At 44.6% G+C, this 18,269-nt stretch overlaps 2 protein-coding genes across 5 annotated transcripts in view; both read right to left on the bottom strand.

The window, feature by feature from the left end:
- The window catches only part of Kif13b (kinesin family member 13B), a 153,053-nt gene that overhangs the window by 88,909 nt on the left and 45,875 nt on the right, over nucleotides 1–18,269 (bottom strand). For all 4 annotated transcript variants that reach the window (XM_008828113.3, XM_008828112.3, XM_029561110.1 and 1 more), the window contains exons 5-10: nucleotides 17,101–17,281; nucleotides 11,623–11,710; nucleotides 8,411–8,545; nucleotides 6,334–6,446; nucleotides 5,125–5,236; nucleotides 50–262 (exon numbers count right to left, since the gene is read on the bottom strand). In XM_008828113.3, the coding sequence (XP_008826335.1) occupies nucleotides 50–262; nucleotides 5,125–5,236; nucleotides 6,334–6,446; nucleotides 8,411–8,545; nucleotides 11,623–11,710; nucleotides 17,101–17,281 (842 nt within the window). The remainder of the gene's footprint in view (nucleotides 1–49; nucleotides 263–5,124; nucleotides 5,237–6,333; nucleotides 6,447–8,410; nucleotides 8,546–11,622; nucleotides 11,711–17,100; nucleotides 17,282–18,269) is intronic.
- Nucleotides 8,871–9,234, bottom strand: LOC108490580 (40S ribosomal protein S27-like). Its single transcript, XM_017796912.2, has one exon. It carries the CDS (start codon nucleotides 9,190–9,192, stop codon nucleotides 8,938–8,940), a length of 255 nt encoding a protein of 84 aa, XP_017652401.1. The 5' UTR covers nucleotides 9,193–9,234; the 3' UTR covers nucleotides 8,871–8,937.

The raw sequence follows: 18,269 nt of genomic DNA, 5'->3' as shown, positions 1-18,269 counted from the left end.
AAGACTGCCAGTCACCCTCAGCCACATGGCGCCCTGCGGCACCTCACACCTCTGCTTTGGTCAGCTGTTCTCGGAGTTTCTCCACCTCTTCTCGGAGATCACGGATAATCCTGGCATTGGGGTCCTCGTTCACCACAGCATGGTTGACAATGTGCTTTGCTCGATCTGCGTACCGCAAGGTTGACAGGGTCTCGTCATAGTTATCTGCTGCCGGGCTCACGGTGGCCACCATGGCGGTCTTGCTGTTGCCTCCCAGACTGTCCTACGAGGGAGGAAAATAGTGAGAAGCTTTTAAAGTTGGAAGAAGACATTGCATGAAAGAGCTGAAGTCAGAAAGAGCAAAATGGTTCCCAAGGCCAAGCACATATAGGGACAATGGGGCTCACATGGTCAAGTCTGGGCCATCTCTGCTCTGCCAAGTTTCTTTTCTTAACAACAAAACATTTACGTTTCAAGAAAGCAGGAAAATCCAATAAAGATTATATTTATTTTCTTTTAGTAAAAATTAATCCTAAGATAACTTGTCCTCTTTAATAGGCAACATACTTTTATTTATTATTTTTATTTTATGTGTATGAGTGTATTGCCTGCATGTATGTGAGTGCACCCGTGTCATGCAATGCTGCAGAGGTCAGAGGAGGGCTTTGGATTCCCCTGGAACTGGAGTTAAGGATGGTTCATAGCTGCCATGTGGATGCTGGGAATCGAACCCGGGTCCTCTCTGCAAGAGCAGCCAGTGCTCTTAACCGCTGTGCCGTCTCTCCAGCCCTTATAGGCAACATACTTTTAAAAATATTTTATTTATTATTTTTATTTTATGTGTATGAGTGTATTGCCTGGATGTTTCTAAGTGCCCCCGTGTCATGCGATGCCTGCAGAGGTCAGAAGAGGGCATCAGATACCCTGGAACTGGAGTTACAGACAGTTGTTAGCCATCATGTGAGTGCTGGGATTCGAACTTGGGTCCTCTGCAAGAGTAGATAGGGCTCTTAACCACTGAGCCATCTCTCTAGCCCCAAGAAGAGGCTTTGTTTTTTGTTTTTTGCTTTTTTATTTTTAGAAGAAGCATTTCATTACAGCTTTAACACACTCAATAACAATTTCCAGAACAAAGATACATCTCTTTCAAAAGAGGCTACAAAATTTTTAGGGTCACAGTTGAATTAATACAGTTATACAATATTGAACTCAGTATAAACCCTGTAGGACATAAAATTGAATGAGTTTCTAACCTTTAAAAAAGATCTCCAGCCGGGCATAAAGAGATCTCCATTTCATTTTAAAATATACTGTTTCTTACAGAAATACTCATTGTTTTTTGCTAGTAACACTTAGAACTCGGTGCATGCGTCTCTAATCTGTATGTATCTGATTATTACTAGTCATGGTCAGTTGCACTTGGATCCTTGGTACCTGTGTATGGATATAAAGTCAATGGCTAGCCAACCTTCCTTAGAGGAACAAGCACTCCATTTCATTTTAAAATATACTGTTTCTTACAGAAATACTCATTGTTTTTTGCTAGTAACACTTAGAACTCGGTGCATGCGTCTCTAATCTGTATGTATCTGATTATTACTAGTCATGGTCAGTTGCACTTGGATCCTTGGTACCTGTGTATGGATATAAAGTCAATGGCTAGCCAACCTTCCTTAGAGGAACAAGCACAATATTAGTTATTATTCCCCCAGTGCTAGAGACTGACCCAGGGCCTCCTGCATGCTAGACAAGTGCTCTACCAGTGGGTCATTCCCAGATCAACCCTAAAATCTGACTTGTGACCAAGGAGTGCTCACGTAAACTTTCCTCCTCCATGCAGCCTGTCTTCTGTGAAGATGAGGGCTCAGGAAGTTGCTAGCACAGCTCTCAAGAGCCTTATAAGGCTCTGAAAGCATAAGGGACTATTCTAGCCTTCTAAACCGAAAGATACAGGAACTATGTTTTCTTCCCTTGACCACTGCTCCAGAAACTACTAGGACAGGTTTCACATTGTACAAGCAGCTTCCACGGAACATTCAAAGGTACTGAAGAAGATACTCAACTGCAGTACACTAAAACACCAGTCCAGTAACTGGCTTTCAACAATGGAAAAACTACTGCTGAGAACCTTAAAATAACAAGAATATTAAAACAAATAAAATAAAATGGACATAGGCTTGGTGGTAGAACACTCGCCAGCATGCGTGAGGCCCTAGGTTCAATCTCCAGCATTGAAAAAAAAAAAACAACAAAAAACAAAAAAGGAAGCCTCAACTCACACATAAAACCAGCAAACCAAGTCCCCTGCTGTCCATAAACTGCGCAAAGGGAACCTGCTGTTCCGAACTGTTATCAGCCCTTTCCCTGCGTGTGCTCAGGACTTACTGACTGGCCTCTAACAGATAGAATATGGGGACCTGGTGGCACAGCACTTGTGAGACTGGATTAGAGCAGGTGGGGCTTGCTACCTTGGACAGTCTCTTGCTTTACGGAGAGCTGCCATGGGGTGAAGAGGCCCTGTGAAGAGACCCACAGGAGTGAGGAGAAAGCAGGTCCCTGAAGCCTGCTACTTTGGAAGTGAGCCAATCCTCTCACCCCTGGGGTCAAACCTCAAGCCCACAGCCTTGGTTCATGGTTGGACTATAGCACAGGGGAAACCCCAGCTACAAAGAGTTATGCTGCCCTGGAAGTCTGACCTACAGAAACCAGGAGGTGGTAAGTGATTGCTGGTCCCTGCTATCAAGTTTGGGAGTAATTTGTTACAGGGCAGCAGATAACTCCGAACACACTGCTATTCCATCCAAAGCTGGGAAAAATGATCAGGAACAACTGCCGGGTGTGGTGGCCCACACCTTTAAACCCAGCACTTGGGAGGAAGAGGCAGGCCGACCTCTATGAGTTCAAGGCCAGCCTGGTCTACATAGCAAGTTCCAGGTCAGCTGGGGCTACAAGGTCTCAAAAAGACCAAAAAAAAAAAAAAAAAAAAAAGAAAAGATCTAAACAAAACTAAATCAAAGATTTAGGGCTGAGGCAATGGCTCAATGGGTGAAGCACTTGCCACATAAGCATTAGGACTGGAGTTCGGATTCCAGATCTCAAAGAAAAGCTGAGTGGACACGGCAGCCCACCTGTAATCCCAGCACACAGGAGGTACAGATAGGGGATCCCAGAGCAAGCTGGCCGAGCAGAAGGAAATGGTAACAAAAGAACTGGCACCAGTTCAAGGAGACAGTACACAGTTTCTTGTTTACTCTTTGTTTAACTAGGAAAATCAGACAAGCTTTGTTTCAAATGTAGCAATGCAAACAAATCAAATGGACACTGGAAAGAAATTTGACAGAATTTTTTTCAAACTGAAGGAATGAACTCTGAATCCATCTAACCCAATTACTTCATTGCTCAAATAAGAAACTGAGACCCAGGAAGGCTGACAGGCTAACCAAAGGTCAGAGTGCTAGTTCTGAGCGGAGCCGAGATCACTCGTCACTGGCCTCTGCCTGGGGTTTGCCGTCTAGGAGAGGCCAGTACTACGGAAGAGCTGAGGCAAGGATAACACGCTGGGGTCTGAAGGAGGAGGACCAGAGGCCAATCACTGAAAGGCTAAGAGGCTCCCAAGAGCTGGTGCCCTAAAGGTAGCACTGAGCAGGAAGAGAAGGGGAGGGAGACAGGGGACTGGGGACTAAGGAAAGGTCTAGAAGTCATTCAGTCCTCTCCGCTCAGCTCTACTTCCTGACACTGGAGCGTGGAAGACGAAAAGGAAGAGGAAGGAGAGGTAGCCATGACGGCTCTGCAGTTGCATTCATTAAAGAACTTGAACTTGATCCTAAAGGCCCGGAGGACAGTTATTCAAGAGATCTAAAGTCAAAGCGAATTTAGAAATGTGGTGAGCGGACTGGTTGCCAGCCAGGTTAGAGATGGAAAGGAAGTGGCCTCTACTGGGTAAGTGCCAGTAAGCGTGATAACGGCAATTAACCAGAAAGATCCAGTTTGGGCAGCATTACCAGACTTGGGTTAAGAGGTCCACACTAAGAAGGCTACAGATATCAAGTGATAGAACAATTATTACGCAAATGCAACATAAAAACAAATGGAAAGTGCAAATCTTGGCTCATTCAGTAAAGGGCTTGTGTGGTAGTTTGAATGAAAATGTCCCCCATAGGTTCCAAATATTTGAACACATGGTCCCCGTTGGTGGCACTGTTTGCAGAGGTCTAGAAGGTGTGGCCTTGCTGGGTGAAGTACGGGGGTGGGGGAGTGTTGAGAGTTCAGAGCCTGATCCCATTTCCAGCTCTCTCTGCTTCCTGTGAGTGCTTGAAGGTGTGAGTCCTCAGCTTCCTGCTGCTTCCTACCAGTATGGACTCTCATCCTCTGGAACCATAAGCCCAATAAACTCTTCTTTCTAGAAGTTGCCTTGATCATGGTGTTTTAACACAGCAACCAAAATGTAACCGAAATGTTACATGCTTCCCTCATGTAAGGACCTTTGGTGCTGAGCACCCACGTAAAAAGCCAGGTGTGGTGGTGACATGCACCTGAAATCCCAATCCTGGGGAGTCAGAGACAGGCAGACCCCTGAATCTCACTGGCCAGTCAGCCTTGCCTAACCAGCTAGCCCCACATCCCAGTGAGTGAAAAGGCCTTGTCTCAAATGTCAAGGAGGACAGCGTCTGAGGAATGACGTCCAAGACTGACCCTCTGGTGCATCCACACAGGCACATAGTCTTAAAAAAGGATGAGCAACTTTACGGATTCAATGGGAAACAGCAAACTAAGGGGTCAGGAGTGAAATGAAACAGAAAGCACGGTCCAAACTATCAAACGAAGGCGTCTGTGAGCATGTAGTATGTCAGCCGTGGACACTGCCAGGAACCACGCTGTCCCACCAGGATGAGGGCTTTCTTGCCCCTCAATCTCCGGAAGCCACCGTGTGATTCAGCGAGTGTGCAACCACTTCTCTCACAGGAAGGCAGGAATGTCAATCCCTAGGAAGACACTTTCACCTCTCAGCCCATGAGAACTGTGTTTGTGAAAATAACCTAAAGACTGTAAATCTGAACATAGATGGAGAAAGGGTAATTGCAAGAGATTAGTGGCCTGCTCTTCCCTCCCCTCTGCCGAGCACTGGGAGTAGAAAAAACAACTCACCTTGAGTAGCCACGTGAGAACTGAGTCACGATAGGGAACAAATTTGTTCTTGTTTTTGCCAGCACCCTGATCTGCTAGGGCTGAGATAACCAGACCGAGGGTTGTGAGGGACCTGCATGGAGCAACAAAATCATAATTACCCAAACTGGAGCACATCAACTGTCATACTTTAACAGAGAGATGAACAGCAAGATGCCCGAGCCTGCATTTAAGAAGCACACGGTCAGCATTTTGCTATTTGATCTGAAAACTAAAAGAGCAGCGATTCGTCTCTGAGAGCGCAGCTAGTGAGTGTGACCTGTGTATGGCTGTGCGAGCCACACTGGGCTGTCCCTTATGACTGCTGTTTGTCAGAGTCTGAGAAGCAAGGACTCTAATGAGGTAATGCTGTGTTCACCAATCTTTCCTGTGGTCTAATTCTCCCTTGCATTAAATTTTTATCTCATCAGGAGTTTGAGTCTTTCCTGTCCTCAGGGCCTCTCAGTGCATATCGCTCCCTGATGTACTGTGGGTATGCACTAGTGAGCACTAGTCCAGATGCTGGGCTGCGATGGCCTCCTGTAGACACCAGTTCTGCCTCACACTCCTGTTTAATTAGTATTGTTCTTGGGCTTCCTCCCTGAAGCTGTCTACTGCTTGTGTTATTATCTTGACCTCAAGTTTTATGGTTCACTTTTTTTTCATTTTTATTTTTTATTTTTATTTTTTTGAGGCTGGGTTTTCCTCAGTTCATATTTTTTAATCTGCAAAAATGAAAAACAAATTGTGCTAAGCATTTTATTAGAGGAATAGCAGTTCTCAAATGCAAGATGACTGTGCCCCACAGGGAACACAAGTCACAAGAAGTCTGTGCTGTCACAACTGCGGCCTGGAGCGAGGCAGGGGTCCCACCATCATTTAACAGGCAGGAAACATCCCATAATGCACAGCATCCCTCACCCCCAGGACAAGGAGTCATCTGATCCAATGTCAACAGGGCCATTGTTGAGAAGCCCTGACTTAACTGAGACTGTGCTCCTAGGTGCCATCAAACGAATCCACAGAACTGAAAATGAGCCCGGGCCCAAGGAAAACACTAGAAAAACAGTCCCAACTACTTATTCTTCATTGCCTCAATCTTTCCACACCATCTTTAATAACCACAGACGCTCCCCTCATCTTCTGTTAACTCGATAAAGCAATCCAAGAATGAACTTGCAGATGACCCACTTGTTGATGTTGCTGCCTTCCTTCAGCCTGTCGCCAGCGGCTCCGGTTTTCGTGGCTCGCTCGCTGCCGGCTAAATCAACTAAGCTCAGCTTGCCCACCTTTTCCCCAGACGTCTGCAAAGAAAGTCGAGATGCACAGTGAATAGCTACTGAAGGCGGCAGCCAGGCCAACTGTCCTGACGGCCTTGTTCTCTCAGTCCTGTTACCATCACCTGTCGTTACTATGGAATTGTTTTGTGCTGCTATAAAACACTGTGTACAATCCAGTACAAGATTTATAGCTCTCACTAATCCAGATGAGAGCTGATGACCTTAGAAAATAGGCCCCTAAAATGGGACACTTTAAGAGACCAATAAAGTTTTCAGAGATGTACACAAAATTACTTGTAAGACAAAAAAAAAAAAATTAATATCACTTGAAACTGTACTTAAAATTTCACAAATATTAACCAATAATCAACATATTTATATTCTTGCTAATGTAAAAAAACTTATAATCTGACTTTCATACAATAATAGTTGCTCAAAAGTTAAAGACATGTTCTGAGCCAGGCATGCTGGCACATGCCCATATAATCCTAGTACTCTGGAGGCAGAGGCAGGCGGATCTCTGTGAGATTGAGGACAGCCTGGTCTACACAGCAAGTTCCAGCTGGGGCAAAAGGGAGACTCTGTCTCAAAAAAAAAAAAAAATCTGAAATTTTTCATCTTATTCAAATAATTTGCTTTAATTTTCTATGATCAGTTATGACCTTAGATACAGTGATACTTTCCTTTTTCAAGGTAATGTATTTATATTATACTTCATCAGTAAAACAGAAACAGGATAGCAATGCCAAAATCTACAGACTTGATCATTTTAGAAACTTTTCTTTAAATTTTACATTTATGGGCTAAACTTGTAGTCTAGTGGTAGAATGCTTGCCTAGCATGCATGAGGCCCTGGGCTCTATTTTTAGCACCAAAAAATGATATATTTCCATAAAATGAACATACTGCTAACAAAAGGATATTCACTTCCAAAATCAAAAGTACTTTTGGTCAGAAAAAAAAGGTCTTCAGCATGGTTTTCGTTTTGTTGTTTTTCTGCGAAAAAGGAAATAGAAAACAAAGGACTTTTTGTTTTCACATGAATCCTGCTGTGATTAAAACAAACTTGCTCTTCAGCACGTGAAAGCACTGCCGAAACGGAGGACTGCACCGGGAGCACTGTGCCAGGCAATGTTTAGGCTTCTGGCATTTGGAAACTGAGGCCTGAGAGGCAGACGTCATAACAAAGTAAAACTTCCTACGAAGCGAGAGATGGCTCATCCATGAGTCCACAGATACACTCTCGATGTGGCAGAGCCCTGTTCTTTCTGCTGGCTCCTCACAGGGTTCCAACCAGACACTCAAAAAACATCCTACCAACCAGGCATGGTGGCGCACGCCTTTAGTCCCAGCACTCGGGAGGCAGAGGCAGGTGGATCTCTGTGAGTGCAAGGCCAGCCTGGTCTACATAGTGAGTTCCATAGTCCATTTTCCCAAGTGCAGGTGAAGTTCTTGTCCTCTTGGCTCTTTGGCAGAAGGTAACACAGCAAAGGCACCTCCGTAAGATCTGCTGGTGCACCACCACCCACACAGGCCAGGTTGGAGTCTGGGAAAACCTCGGCCAATTGTCCTCTGGATGGAGAGGGCAGAGGCTAGGCCTCTGTGCTAAGACTCCTTTGCACAGGATGCGACACAAGTTCACTGAGGCCCTCTTGTTAAAGACAGGAAACCAGAATTAAAGCGGCTCCTTTGGGCTTTCTCTACGTGCAGGCAGGCCCTGAAATCTGAGGGTTCCAGGGTGCTCTGAGGCAGTTGTAGTGGCAGAGCAATTTATTTATGGCCGTGGCTTTGCAATGTCCCTTGTGCTTCTAGGAGTGACTCCTAGAGTTGTCCCTCGCAGGTATCCCAACAACGCTGCTGCCCCCCAATTCCCCACAGTGCACCCTCTTCTAGTTCCTCTCCCCCAGAGCCCTGACCGACAAGACAGGCAAGGCCTTCGATGCAGCTAACATCCAGCGAGACCTTTTGAGACTAACAGGAACACTTACCCCAGACTTCACATCGTGGAGAGTGTGCGTGAGGGTGATCTTGAAGACTGCGTGGGACCGGCTGCTCTCCTCGTTCATGTTGGTTGCAGCAACTGTCCGGGACTTGTTACCCTCAGACATCAGAGACTCGATGTCCTATGTGCAAATAGGTGACAGGCACGCATCTCATTCTTTATGTTATAAACATTAAAACGTTCCTACGCCACGAAACACATCACATGTTTCTCTACTTAGTCAACAACTTTTGGAGGTTACATTTTGTTTGTCAACCAACATTAAACAGAATACAACAGCCAACACTGTCCCTGAAGGGCAACTAGGCACACTGTGTTCTGCACACAGGGAAGTGGTAGCTCTGAGACAGGAAAGCTTATAAACTACACCTTCTAGCCCCTCTCTCCCTCTCCGTCTTCCTCTCCCTCTTCCTCCCCCTCTCCCTCTCTTTTTTTTTAATTTTGTATTTTTTTTTATATATCCAAAACGTGTTTATTGGGATGCTTTCTCCCTCATCTTCATTCAGGGTTCTTTTAGTGCTGCTTCCTCCTGAAGGAGCATCCTTCTGTAAGCCGAGCTTTTCCGCCTGTAGGCCGACAGAGGACAGTGGAGCAGCCAACACATAAGACTACCGTTTGTGCATGGCTAAAGACCGTGGTGATTTTATAGCATCCTGGGCATTTCACATCCATGAAGTAGGAATTGGGACTCTGCACCAGGCGCTTCTTCTTGTGTTTCCGCTTCTCCTCTTCTGGAGAGGGATGAAGGAGATCCTTTGCGAGAGGCATGTTCTCGTAGGGAGGTCATCACCGCCGGAAGTAAATTTTGTATTTTATGTGTACGAGTGCAATGCCTGAATGTATGTAGTGCACCTGCGTCGTGCAGTGCCTGAGGAGGACAGAAGAGGGTGTTGGATCCCCTGGAACTGGAGTTGCAGACGGTTGTTAGCTGCCATGTGGGGGCTGAGAACTGAACCTGGATCTTCTGCAACAGCAGCCAGTGCTCTTAACCACTGAGCCTCTCTCCAGCCCCCCTCCCTTTATTTTAAAAATAGGGTCTTACAAGGTAGCCCAGGCTGGCCTCAAACTCACTATGTAGCCTAGGCTGACCTCCAACCATGATCCCCTGCTTCTGCCCACCACAGTACTAAATCAGGGGTGTAGCGTGGCCAGCCTTAGAAACTCCACTTCAAAGTGACATGAGAAGGATGTCACTACTGATCTACTTCAGAATTCTGAGAACAGTACATTTAATTATAGAAGCAATGCAAGTTTATTATTAAAACAAATTAGATTATGCAAATAAGCAAAAAGTAAAAACGATTTGTAGCACCTTCGTGCCAGCATCTTACACATATGTACACTGTTACCTTACCAAATCTGTCCTATAAAGACACCACTACTTTTCTGCACTGATTTGCTTATTTACTATTAATGTTTTTAATTTTATCTTTACTTTTGGCAGTACTGGGAACTGAACCTAGGGCCTCACACGTGCAGGCAAATGTTCATCACTGAGCTACATCCACAGCCACCTTCTTACTTTTTTGACATAGGGTCTAATAAGTTGCCCAGGTGAGTCCTGAATTCCCCATCCTACTGCCTCAGCCTCCTGAAGAGCTGGGACTATCGGCCTATGCCACCAGGGCTAGCTCATTTTTTGAAATATTATAAACTCTAAATCAGTCACTGAACGTATTTGAATTTTAGCTTCATTAATAACAACACGGAACTAGAACATCATCTACTGGGCATAGAATGCAGCTCAGCAGTACAGCACTGCATGCACAAGGCCCTTGGTCTAATTCACACAAAAATAATATATATACATATATAGAAAAGTACTACAAGGAGTTTTGAAATGAGAAGCAAAGATGATGTATATGAAAGTTCCCCCAGCTGTCTCCCACTAGCTGGGGTGTTCTCTGTGGTGAAGCAACATCTTTCACAAAGCCTACTGTGGCAAAGCCAAGAGACTTCATTTCCCAGATGCCCTTGCAGCTCAGCCTGATCACATGACTAAAGAGTGACAGACCATCTGGGTGATTCCGGTTAATGGATGCAAGCAGGCCATCATATTTTTGTTGTAAGAGCCATTAGCAGAACATGGCATTATAGTGTCTCTCTGCGGGGTGGGGAAGGAATCAAGGTCCCCAGTGGCAGCTCGGAGCCATCATACCAGCCTTGGAGCACCTATTTCAGGCTTCGTATAAAAGCCTTGTTTGGAGGGCTGCCATCTTTGATCATTGAATGTTGAAAGCATCTACCACAAGACAGGTACTTCTGGACACCAAGGATGCATGATAATCACACCACATAATAATCCATACTGCAGAAACTAAAATCCTTTTATACTTATTATGGCAAATGTAGTTAAACACAATCCTAAACTGCCAAGCATATACGGAAAATTTTTTAAATCACATATTCTATTTTTGCTATATAAACAAAAAAGAACAATATTTAGGAAAATTTTCAACACAACAAATAACTCTCAACATAAAATCATTAGCTGCAAAATGTTTTAAGAAGACAACAGAATGGAAAAATACCACTGTGCTGGCCAGCTTTAGTGTCAACCTGACACACCTGGGTTGAGGGAGCCTCAACTGGGGAATTGCTTCCATTGGACTGGCCGGTGGTCATGTCTGTGGGGCATTTTCTTGACTGTTGAGTGATGTGGGAGGGCCCAGCCCACCGTGGGTGGTGCCACCCCTGGGCAGGTCGTTCTGTATTATATAAGAAAGCAGGCTAAGCACAGACCAGAGGAGCAAGCCAGTAAGCAGCATTCCTCCATGGCCTGTGCTTCAGCTCCTGCCTCTGGGTTCCTGCCCTGAGTTCCTACCTTAGGCCCCTCAGTGATGAACTGTGACCCAGGAGATATCAAATAAACCCTTTCCTCCCCAAGTTGGTATTGGTCAGAGTGTTTTGTCACAGCAATTGAAAGCAAACTAGAACAACCACCGTAGGTAAAACAATTTTCTAGCTCTTTTCTAAACCAATTCTAGATCTATTAGGTCTGACAACCCAAAGGCTTAACTTAAAAGCTCCACTGTAATTAACTGACATTTACTGACTGGCCTCTATCTTGCTTTTAAGACCTTTTTATAAAAAGTCATTTACTAAGTGATACTATTGTAAATTTAATTTTAAGAAATAATAAGCCAAAAAAGCCAAACTACACTAAATTTGAGTAGCTCACATAAAGGGTACTGTTACCTTGTAGCTTGTGACCGCCAGCTTTGAAAGTCCATCCACATAGGGTCCCAACACACTGTGCTCTCTAACTTTCAACGTTTGACGGCTTCTATTCACAACAGAGAACAATCTTTTAACAATAGCCTGTTTTTAAAAGGAATACATACTTACTTCAAGAACAACCCCCAAATAAATAAGAACAACTGACTTGCTCGCTCAAGAATTTAAATCTAACTTTAAAATCTTTGCTGGGAAGAAAAATTTCATAATGTGGTAAAATATCACATGACACAAAAGAGTAAGCTATGGGATGTCTATTTACTCCCAGAAAGAATGCCGAGTCAGATAAACACGAACAAATCTCCTTGTGCCGTCATAGAGCGCAGCCCTCAGACAGAAGCTCAACAAATGTTAACTGCGAGGAAGGAAAAAGAACACAGCCCCAGCTCAGTCATGAACAGAGACAACAAATGACTCTAATAGCAATTTAAAAAACACAATGCTGGGCTTATGGAAGGCTTGTCTGGTTGTTTTAACATTGAGAGGAAAAATCCACACACTTTATCACACTGATACACTAAAGAGAGTAAGAGCAGGAAAATGTGATCATTGTAGCAAGTGCACAAAAAAGGATTCGATAAATGAAAATTAAATGCTCGTTTGTTGTTCTAAAATGAATAAACCTCCCATCACGCACTGAACTGGCAAACCAAGTAGAGGGCACGTGCCAGAAACCTAGAGTGTTCGTAGCACTCGTAATGCTTTAAGCCAGGAAACACAAAGAGCATGTGTCCAGATGCTTGCCGAAGCACACCAAGTTTCAGCCAGCAGGAATAAGTTCTTGAGATCTAACAACAGGATGCTGACTACAGTTAGTGATAATGTAATATACTTCAAAATTGCTGGGCATAGGTTTTCAAGTATTCACATTACACCAAAAAAAAAAAAAAAAAAAAAGACAACTGAGACAATAGATATATCAATTAGACTGAGGAAGTCACACCACAGTAACATAATATCCCACTACACTCCATAGATATAATTACCATAGATATAATTATTACTTGCCCATTAAAATTACAAAAATGAATATTCATTACTAACAGTGAGATTCCAAGTAATCCTGTTCTTTTTCCACCATGGCTGCATCTGGGTGCAGAAGAATACTGTCTTTTCAAAATAAATAATGAACGGGACTAGAGAGTTGGGTCAGTGGTTAAGAGCACTGACTGCTCTTCCAGAGGACGTGGGTTTGATTCCCAGCACCCATATGATGGCTAATAACCATCCATAACTCCAGTTCCAGGGGATCCAAAGCCCTCTTCTGGCCTCCAAAGGCATTGCATGGCCCAGGTGCACTTATACAAATGCTGGCAATACACTCATACACATAAAATAATAAAGTACTTTTAAAAATTATAAAATAAATAATGAGTTAGAATGCTTAAAATTCTGTGGTCATTCTTTGGTGTCTACACAGTAAGGTGCATGCACCTCACCCTGACATCTGGACTCCTTGCTAACCTTTTCTTGCCTAGTCTCCTCTCAAACTCTCCAGAGGTCAGAATGAATTTGCAGATATCTGCTCTTTAAAAGACTCTGGGCTCCAGAACAAGAGCAATGTCTTGTATTAATAATAGTTTGGGGGGCTGGAGAGATGGCTCAGTGGTTAAGAGCACTGACTGCTCTTGCACATGACTCGGGTTCAAATCCACATAGTGGCTAACAACCATCTGTAGCTCCAGTTCCAGGGGATCCAACACCCTCTTCTGACCACTACGGGCATTGCACAACACGGGTGCAGTTATATACACACAGGCAGTACACTCATACCCATAAAATAAAAACTAAATAAATAGTAGTTTGGGAGTCTGCAGTTCCCAACACACTCCCTGGCACCGAAGAGTCAATCAGGAATAAACAAACTTGGCTAAGAAACCAGAAAGGCAAAGGGTGATGAAAGAGCTTGGCTTACAGAATTTGGAGACAGAGCACAGGCAACAAAACAAGGCAAGAGGAGAACGGAAGGAACAGTGGTGAAGACCACACAGGACAGACAATCACACAGGAACTGAAACCACACCCACCACTAGCGTCCATGATAAGGAAGCAAGCAGAGGGACTGTGGGTAATGATTAGGAGAGGGCACCCTGTCGTGTGGCGGCAGGGCAGGAGCCAGGGAATGGCTCCAATCCAAGATGCTCAGCCTTCTAGAATATGGACTGCAGTTAACATGTCCTAATGAGCTGGAATCTTCCAGCATCCCAAGACCAACCTACAATGTCACATATTACCACACGACTACAGGTGATACCAAGCAGTCATTTCTCACTGTATGACCCAGAACAGTCTGCCCAGTGCTCACCTCTCACCCCAGGATATGGTCTACTTTTAACTTTTATCCTTTTTCTTTTTTATGTGTGTATACGGGTATCTATGGGTATGGGTGTGTGTACATGTTTGTATGCAAGTGTATGTATGAGCAGGTGTGTGTATATGGAGGTCATAGGATGGTCTCAGGTGTCATTCCTCTGGTGCTCTCCACCTTTTTATTTTCTTTTTTTCTTCTTTTTTTTTTTTTGGTCTTTTTGAGACAGGGTCTTCCTGTAGCCCCAGCTGTCCTGGAACTCACTATGTAGACCAGGCTGGCCTTGAACTCACAGAGATCTACCTGCCTCTGCCTCCCCAGTGCTGGGATTAAAGGTGTGCACCACCATGCCCAGCTCTCGCCACTTTATTTTTAAGACATGGTCTCTCGCTGGGCCATGGGACCCAATTATTGGGCTAGGCTAGCTGGCCAGCAAGCTCCAGGGATTTTGCTTGTCTCCCAATGTTAGCCCACATCATAAACCCAAACCACCACAAATTCTGGGGATTCAATTCAGATCCTCGTGAATGCACAGCAAGCGTTGCACCAATTGAGCTAGCTCCTCAGAGCACATCCCCCCTTTTTTACAGAATTTTTTTTTAAGTGTATGTATTCGTATGTATGTGCACACACATGTAAGTGCAGGGGTCTGCAGATTCCAGAAGAAGGAACCAGATCATCCAGAGCTGGAATTAAAGGTGACTGTAAGCCACCTTATGTGGGTGTTGGGAACTAAACAGGTTTTCTGCATTTTCTGCAAAAACAGTATGCACCTTTTTTAAAAGGTATTTATTTATATGCCTATGAGTGTTTGCCTGTATGTAAGTGGACCACATGCACATAATGCCTGTGAAGGCCACAAGAAGGCAATGGATCCCCTGGAACTGGATTTACAGTCAGTTGTTAGCTGCCATGTGGGTGCTGGGAATCAAATCTGAGTCCTCTGCAAGAGCAATCAGTGCTCCTAACTGCTTGCTGAGTGTCTCTCTAGCCTATGGGCCCTGTTATCTTAAAGATAATGTATACTATATTATGCCCTAAGTGAAACAACATAATTACATTACTATACATGATAGATACTGAATTATTAAAATCAGTACTTGAATTTTTTAAATGAAGTTTTCTCAAACACTTTTTGGTTAAAATGAGATCTCATTTAAAACTTTCAACCCACTTACTTTGACTTTTCAGGAAAGGGAACAGTTTTAGGAGCTGGAAAGATGTCACAGCAGTTAAAAAGCACTTGCTGCTCTTGCAGAAGACTGGAGTTCAGTTCCCAGCACCCACATCAGGTGGCTGATGGCCTGTATCCACAACTCCAGGGAATCCAATACCTTCTGACCTCCACAGGCAGGCAGGCATCCGGATGGATGGACAGACAGATGGACGGACGGGGACACACACACACACACACACTTTTTAAGCTAATTTGAAAAAAAAATTTTTAAGTTCTCAAGAAAATTTCATGGAGTGAAAACAACAAGCTAGCATATGTTGAGCACTTACTGTATACAGGAAATGTCCTGAGACCTCAGGTGTATCATCCAGTCTATCTTGACTACAGCCCTCTGAGATACCATGTAATAACATCGTTCCCCTGTGTAATTCTCCTAGAAAGTGTAAGGAAGTTGTTCAACCAGTAGCTGCATGACTCCAAAGCCCATGCTCTAACTCCTAAGCCACATGCAAGACCAACAAGAAGTCACCGAAGGTTATGAACATGTCTAGCTAGCAGGGTTTGGGCTACCTTGGACATTTCAAAATGGCAGATCTGAGCTGGATCTCAAAGAAAACAGCCGTCTTCACAGAGACCAAGGTACAAGAAAAGGATAGAAGGCAGAAGGAGGGATGCGCGGCCACATCCACCTGGGTCTGGCCTCCTGATTTCCGCTCACGCTATCCTCCGGCTCTGCCGAACTGCTGATCATCCCGCAAATGGGCGGGCCGCCACTTCCACACTCCACACAGGCTGTGCCCTACACACAAATGGCTCTCACCACACTTCCCAGGGGACAAAGTCCTAGTGAGCACCGAACACTGGGCTCCTCTGTGGAGTCTCTTCTGCTCTGGGCAGAGGCAGTCCTCTCTGGGCTCTGCTCTGTGTGAGCCTGTCTCACAAATGGAAAGCAGACTCCATGGTGCTCTGACTTATTTACAGAACATCTCTCCACACCACGAGCCCTTCCTCTGAACTGCATGGTACCTGGCATGTAAGGATCACTTGATAAAACATTTGTCAGGCAAGGTTTGTACAGACACATGAAGTGTCACTACAAGCTCCAGCTGATAGCCTGACGATCATGTTCTCAGCTAGGGAGCGGGAGCTGTGAGGTGCTGAGAAGATCTATTTGCTCTTCGTTGAACCTCACTGGGATTCGCTGTCTCTCACATCATCTTTCCTGGATCATCTTCCTATTCAAACATAACTATCCCCTCTTGGTCCTTCAGGCTTCCTAGAAGCCCACCCGCCTGGCTCTCTGACTTGACTAAGGTGGTTTTCACATGAACAACAGCAAGAGTCTTTACCTCTCTCTCCACTGTTGCTCCTCCTCAAAGCCTGAGCCTCGGAACTCTACTGTGCCAGGTTTCCTCGGCCACCTCTCACTCTCCTTGTTCAGCTCAGTGGCTGCGGGGTCAGCCACACACTTTTGAAACCTTCTAATGCTTTAAGCCAGTCCTCTTTCAAAGTCAATGCCATAAAGTCCTGGACATTTTTCACCCCCACCCCCTGGGTCGGGGTGGGCAGCTTTAAGATCAACTGACTGTCCTAAAGGCCAGGTTTCAAAGTTCTGAGTTTGCATTTCTCTCGCTTCACACCCTGGAAGCCAATTGCAGGAGCGCCATCAGAAATTTATTGGCTTAAAAAAAAAAAGGCTACACAGAGCACAGACACTAAATGACTGCTTCATCTGTGCTCTGGGCAAGGTGAGAATGGGCAGCAGCATGGCCCAGGTCCATGGCTGGTTCATACTCACGCCTGCTCTTCTGAATGCCTCCAATAAGCCCCAAAGCTGCGCATGTAACAAAACCTAAATGGCAAACACCACAACCAGATCATTCTCCACTAGAGTTCAATTACAAATTGCTCCAAAGCCAAAACTACAGAAAGCTACAACCCCAAGTCTTTTTACCCTTTGGGATCAAGAAGATCGCGAACTTTCTCATTATAAATTTCCATGTAGGACACTTCAACTTTAAAACTCTGCTCTTCATTTTCCTCTTTCTGAGTTCGTTCAAAGAGCCCACTGCAGAGTCTTGGGATTAATCCAGGTTGATCAGCTGTGCCCATCATAGTGTAAGATTTTCCAGACCCTGAAAAATGGAAAGCAGGCATTATTATATTATTATTTGTCACTTTGAGACCTTTAAATGCATTTAACCTTCTTTCCGAGGCTCATAATAAATTGTTAGTATTTAGCAAAATATACAAAATATAGTAAGAAACGCATGCAAACCTAATGAGACTGGCACACAACAGACACTTAGTATTCATGTGTAAGTCCAAAGCAAGCATGCTCTAGGAATAAAAATAGCCAGCCATGGTGGCCTCTACTCCAAGCACACAGGAGACAGAGGCAAAAGAAGCCAACTCAAAGCCAACCCCCTACCAAAAAACAAAAACTTATTTAAATCACTTTCATATTTTAAAAACTATCTAGAACACCTGAAAAAACAGCAAGATTTTAAATTTTCTAAATAATCCATAACCAGAAGCCAGATGAGATGGCACACACTTGTAATACCAGCACTTCAGAGGCTGAGGCAGGAGGACCGCAAGTTCAAAGCCAGGCTGCATTATAGATCAAGACCCTGTCTGGTGTTGTGGTGCACTCAAGAGGTAGAAGCAGACAGAGCTCTAGCAAGTTCGAGGCCAGCCTGATCTACATAGCAAGTTCTGAGCCAGCCCAGGCTACATCGGAAATTCAAAAAGCACAGGGAAGGAAAAAGACAGAGGTCCAATCACCATATCCTACCATGCTGGAACAGCAGATGACACCAGTTTAACTCAGTCCCCTTTCAGCGGCAACAGTCTGGCATGTCTGTGTGCTTTCTTTATTGTTTGGGGTTTTCTGTTTTTGTTTTTAGTTTTTTGATACAGGGTCTCCCTATGGCCCTAGCAGGCACGGAAGTCACTATGTAAACCAGGCTAGCCTGGGTCAAAGATCCACCTGCCTCTGTCTCCCAAGTGCTGGGATTAAAGGGGTTCACCACTGTAACCCTGGAGACTCATCTTTGTCACATCACCTAAAATTAATGTTCTACTTCTGACGGTCCAGGCCTTTCCTGTGTGTACAAGGTA

Source organism: Nannospalax galili, unplaced genomic scaffold (assembly GCF_000622305.1).
Source record: "Nannospalax galili isolate Female #2095 unplaced genomic scaffold, S.galili_v1.0 scaffold612, whole genome shotgun sequence".
Lineage (NCBI taxonomy): Eukaryota > Metazoa > Chordata > Mammalia > Rodentia > Spalacidae > Nannospalax > Nannospalax galili.
Note: the sequence above shows the minus strand (reverse complement) of the source record. Positions and strands in the feature narration are given on the sequence as shown.

Excerpts from the sequence above, each read along its gene's own strand:
- LOC108490580 (XM_017796912.2), bottom strand. The coding sequence starts at position 9,192 with ATGCCTCTCGCAAAGGATCTCCTTCATCCCTCTCCAGAAGAGGAGAAG.